At 72.4% G+C, this 5114-nt stretch overlaps 1 protein-coding gene across 1 annotated transcript in view; it reads left to right on the top strand.

Annotated features, from left to right (window-relative positions):
* LY86 (lymphocyte antigen 86) overlaps positions 1-1822 on the top strand; it is a 37247-nt gene extending 35425 nt beyond the window's left edge. Inside the window, exons 4-6 of the mRNA XM_012734154.1 lie at positions 192-320; positions 776-828; positions 1473-1822. Of these exons, the coding sequence (XP_012589608.1) occupies positions 192-320; positions 776-828; positions 1473-1556 (266 nt within the window). The 3' untranslated portion in view covers positions 1557-1822. The remainder of the gene's footprint in view (positions 1-191; positions 321-775; positions 829-1472) is intronic.
* The last annotated feature ends 3292 nt before the right edge of the window (positions 1823-5114 follow it).

The raw sequence follows: 5114 nt of genomic DNA, 5'->3' as shown, positions 1-5114 counted from the left end.
CTCTGCACACCCAGCGGGTTCGCTGCGCACCGGAGGGCTTGAGCCTGTGGTCACTGGCCGCCGCGGGGGACGCAGCGCCCCTCGGGCTCCCTCCCGGCGGACTGGTTCGTGGCCAGGCGGATGAGTTTCCCCGGCCGGGCCGGGCCGCTCCGCCCAGCGTAGATAGCCCAGCGCCGACTCTGGCCCCGCAGGAGAGGACATCAGGGAGCTGTTCCTGGAGCTGGCCCTGTCCTCCAAGGGCGAGAACATCTTGACCTTGTCCTACCCCATCTGTGAGGAGGACCTGCCCCAGTTCTCCTTCTGCGGCCGCAGGAAAGGGGGTGAGTGGCCCGGAGAGGGGGTGTGGGCCGGGAAAGGGGGTGCGCGGGCTGGGGAGGGGGGTTGTGAGTGGCCGGGAAAGGGGACATGAGGGCCGGGAAAGGGGTGAGTGGCCGGGAAAGGGTCAGGAAATGGGGCGCAGGCCAGGAAAGGGGGCGTGGCCCGCAGAAGGGGGAGCGGCAGGGAAGGGGCCCACCAGCAGTAGCTGTCCTGGGCCCCGACTGCTCGCCCCCGGGGTGGGGCTCTGCTGTCCCGCTGACCCAGCAGGGGACAGCCAGGGAGGTCACCCGCGGTGGGGGGGCCTTGTCCACCACCCCAGTGGCCACCCCCAGCCCTGGCCCTGCGTGGGTCCCGCTGGGCGCCCCTCGCCTGGCCGCGTGGGACTGGCCGTCTCCTGGGGTGGAGCAGCACGGGGCACCCCTTCATCGCCCTCCGTCGCCCCACTTCCTGTCTGCAGAGCAGATCTACTACGCCGGCCCCGTGGGCAACCCCTACTTTGAGGTCCCCAAGGTGAGCTGCTTCCTCCCTGCTGCGGCAGGGGCTGGGGGAGCCAGGGGCTTGCCGCTCGCGGGGTCTCTGAGAGCCCTGTCCCTGCGGGGTCCTCAGTGCTAGCTCCGCCTCGGGGCGTCCGGTGCTGCTGTCCGCTGGGTCCTCGGGGGCCGGCGGACTCCATGCTGGGCTGGGGCGGTGGGGGTGAGGGCAGGCACCGCCCCCACACCGGGGAGCACACCGCCACTCCACTGCCCAGAGACCCCTCCGGCCTGCGGTCCGGCTCCTTCCCAGGCTGCCGGGCGAGTCAGGCCCAGCTGGGGGCACACGGCTCTGTGGCCAGGACCCAGGCCCGGGCTGCTGGCCGCCTGTGGCTGCCCCTGGCCGCCCCGGCCGGGCGCGGGGCTCTGGGGGTTCACAGCCCAGCCACAACGGGCCCCCCATTCACCTGTGCCGCCCTGGCCTGGGCGCCCAGCCTTGCCCACCGGGCAAGTGTCGGGCCCCGCGGCGGTCAGCAGGGCCGGCCACTGCCCAGGGAAGCCGCTCGCTGCCACGGCCCTCCCCCGACGCCGGTGGCCCTGCGCCCCGGCGGCCACCCACCAGCCCCCAGGCGCGGCCCTCCCCTGCCCGCACGGGGCTGACCCCCGGTCACGCATCCCTTCCAGGGCGAGTACGAGGTGCTGCTGCGGCTGCATGACCGGGCCGGCGCCGAGGTGGCCTGCGCCAACGGCACGGTCCTCGGGCTCTGAGCCGGCCCCGCCGGGGCAGCCGCTGACCGCAGGGGTGGCCGTGCGCTCGCCCAGGGGCCGCTGGGGCCGGGCTCCCGCCCCCTCGCAGACATCACACGCCCCAAGGCGAGCAGCGTAGGGAGGCCGGGGGGTCACGGGCAGGGGCGGGGCTGCGGCCTCCTGGGGCCCCACTGGACGGTCCTGCGGTCCGCTGGCCGAGCCATGGCCAGGGAGACCTCAGGCCAGGCCGAGGGCCGGGAGACTCGTCTTCTTGACATAAACGGTGTCCTGAGCGCATCAGTGTTTGTCGACGACTTATTTGTGCTACAACAGCTGGGTGCAGGCCGGAGGTGGGGGTGCAAGGGCGCCCCAGAGACAGAGCGGGGAGCAGAACAGGCGGAGCCCCGAGACCCACAGCTGAGCGGCAGCGGGGGGTGGGGGGTCTTCTGCACCCGGGGGGCCCCTTCTGCGCCCTGGCCGGGGTAGACGTGGGTCACGGCGGCCGGGACGGCCCACGGGCTGGGACTGCCCCTGCACCCCGGGGCGCCCCTGTACATATAAAACCAAGCAAAAGCGCACCCACAAGGGGAGAGAGAACTGGCGGGGAGCTGGAGCAGCCATCTTGGCCCCCACTGCCTGCCAGGGGGTGGACGCCTGGCCGGGGTCACTCCTCGCCCATGGCATCCCCTGCAGTGGGCAGGAAGGGAGACGCAGCCATCGCTGCGAATCTGGGGTGCCTGGGGCTTAGGGTCACGCACAGAGGCAGAGTCGGGGTGCACGGGGTCCCCAGTGCCGGGTCCAGGAGGCATCTGGGCTCGGTGACCAGGGGGAGCCCCAGCCGCCGACCTCAAAGAAACCCCAGTTCTGCTGTGAGGACGCCCCCAAAGCCGAGCAGACGGGAGTCCCCTGCCCCTCCGCGGACCCCACTCCCGTGAACCCCCGGGGTGCCGGGTGCAGCTGGCGGCCTGGCCCGTCCCTCGTTCCAGCACGGGCCTGGGCTCCCACGGGGGACTGTCCTCACGTGCCCCCCGTCGCCTTCTGCCGGGACCTGCGAGCCCCATGTGGGGGCTCGAGGTCAGCGTCGGTGGGTGCCCACGCTGGCTCCGGGGCGGCCTTGGAGCGGTCAGGAGGCCGCGGGCAGCCCTGCCAGGCCCCGGAGGACAGCCCCGTGCAGGGCCACAGCTGTGTCTGCAGCGTCGCTGCTGCGAGGTGAAGTCTGCGAGCGGACACTGAAGCTCGGTCCCCCGCACAGCCCCCAGACAGGTCAAGGGCAAAGCAGGAGGTCAGCTGCCTTCAAGGTCGCTGGACACTTTTGCAGTTCATCATCTCAGCCAGCAGGTGGCAGCAGGACCAAGGAGCCAGCCCCGTGCCTGCAGTTCACAAGTTGTGCCAGCAGGTGGCAGCAGTGTCCAAGGCGACACCCCTCCACCCCGTCTGCACCCCCTGTCCCCCCCAGCCGGTTCCTGGACCTAATCAGATGCTTACGCAAGCGGTTTCCTCCGCCAGGCTCCAGGCCCAACGGCAACCGGCCTCATCCTGCAGATAAAGGATGTTTGTGCAGGCGGGAGCCCAGACCCCCGCCAGGGCAGAGCTTCCTTGAGGATTTCTGGGGCGGCCTCCCCCTCCCGCTGCCAGGGCGCCCCTCCCTCCTGCCCCTCGTCAAGCCCCCTCCGGGGCGGGTGAGAGGCAGGTGTGGGAGAGGCGCACGGAGCCGCACTGCAGGGGCCCCGGGCAGAGGGTGTGTGCGCAAGGCAGGAAGCTGAGCAGCAGCTGTGGGGGCTGAGGCTGACCCTGCTGACCCCGCTCGCCCCACATCCCTAGTCACTCCCCCCCCCCAGTCACAGTCTGCCAACGCCTCCAGCCAGCAGCTCCCGGCGGCGCCTCTAGTGACCCAGCCCTCTGTCCTCCCCAGGAGGGGCGGCGGGACTCCCTGCCTGGACACCCTCGTGTGCGCGCCTGTGTCCTCACTGCACGTGGCAAGGGCGGGGTCCGGACTGTGGCCCCCGCTGGGCCTTGTGTTTGGGGGAAGCGGCCACGGGGCGCAGGGGAGGAGGCCGGCGCAGGCCCGAGGGCTGTCCACGGGGCGCCTGGATGGGGCTCAGACTCCGGGCTCTGGCAGGACCCTGGGCGGGCAGTGGCTCACCGAGCAGGGCGGAGGTGCCAGGACCAGGAGGATGGGCTGGGCGGGCTCTGCCCAGCCCCCAGCACCCGCTCTCTGGGGCCCCAGGTTGGGGGAGCCCCGGGGGTTTGGGGGGAAGCGAGGGCCTGGCCCCGGGCACAGCCGAGACTGCCCAGCCACCCGCCCCGCCCACTGGGCAGGAGCCTGGAGCCCGCAGTGGGGCAGTGGGCTGGGCCACGGGTGTCTCTCTGCGACCCTGCTTTCAGCACCTCTGCGCCCCGCCCGCCCCGGGTGGCCTGCCACACCTGGCTTCCATCCCGGCCGGTCTGGGGGGGCGGCGCCCCAGCCCGCGCTTCTGGGGCTGCTCGTGCTCCGGCAGCCGCGGGTCCTGCAGGGCCCCGCGGGCGTCTCAGCTCGGCCTTGATGGAGCCCACGCGGGAGGGAGGATGGGGGTGGCTCTGTCCCTGGGGGCGTCGGCGGTTGCGCCCACCTGCTCCTGCAAGCCCTCCCTGCCCAGGGCGCGCTGCAGTCGCCCCGAGCGGAGCCCCAGAGCTGGGGTGCCGGGTCCCCTCCCTGCCCCCTTCCCCGGGCCACGCTCAGCCAGGGGAGAGTGCGACCTCGCCAGCCAGCGCCTCGGCCCTGCTGCCCGCCTCGGCGGGCCTGTCCAGCGGCGCTGTCCGCAGGGCAGCTGGGCAGTGGCCCGGAGCTGGGCCCCCCAGAGCTGGGCACCCCTGAGCTGGGCTCCCCTGAGCTGGGTCACCCCTAGCTGGGCCCCTCTCTGAACTGTGTCACCCCTGAGTTGTGCACCCCCAAGCTGGGTCCCCCTGAGATGGGTCTCCCTGAGCTGGGCCCCCCTCAACTGGGCTCCCCTGAGCTGGGCCCCTCTGAGCTGAGCCCCTCTGAACTGGGTCCCCCCTGAGCTGGGCCCCCCTGAGCTGAGCCCCTCTGAACTGGGTCCCCCCTGAGCTGGGTTCCCCTGAGCTGAGCCCCTCTGAACTGGGTACCCCCTGAGTTGTGCACTCCTGAACTTGGATGCTTCAAGCTGGGTATCCCTGAGCTGGGCCGCCCTGAGCTTGGTACCCCCAAGCTGGGCCCCCCAAGCCCAGCCCCCCTGTGACCTGGGTCTCCCGAGGTAGCCCCCCTCCCTGAGCTGCGGCCCCCCGAGCCGAGTCTCGCAGGCTGTTGTGCTTCGGGCAGAAGGCAGAGCCGCTGGGTCCAGGCCCCTCCTGGGGTGCATCTGGGGAGCTCAGCACTGTCCGGGAGAGCTGCCCGCGCCTGCCCAGCGGGTCGGGCCCCAGGAGGGGCTGAGGCTGGGGAGAGCTAGAGTCTTGTGCTGTGTGAGTCCCAGCCCTGGGCAGGGTGGTCCAGCTGCAGATGGTGAATGGTGCTTCTGGGGGAGCCCTGTGGTGCTCCCCGGAGGCCCAGCGGACGGTGCTCCCGGGGGTCTCTGTGGTGCTCCC

Source organism: Condylura cristata, unplaced genomic scaffold (assembly GCF_000260355.1).
Source record: "Condylura cristata isolate star-nosed mole 26May11 unplaced genomic scaffold, ConCri1.0 scaffold00048, whole genome shotgun sequence".
In the NCBI taxonomy this organism is placed as follows: Eukaryota; Metazoa; Chordata; class Mammalia; order Eulipotyphla; family Talpidae; genus Condylura; species Condylura cristata.
This window is presented reverse-complemented; position numbering and strand designations above follow the sequence as displayed.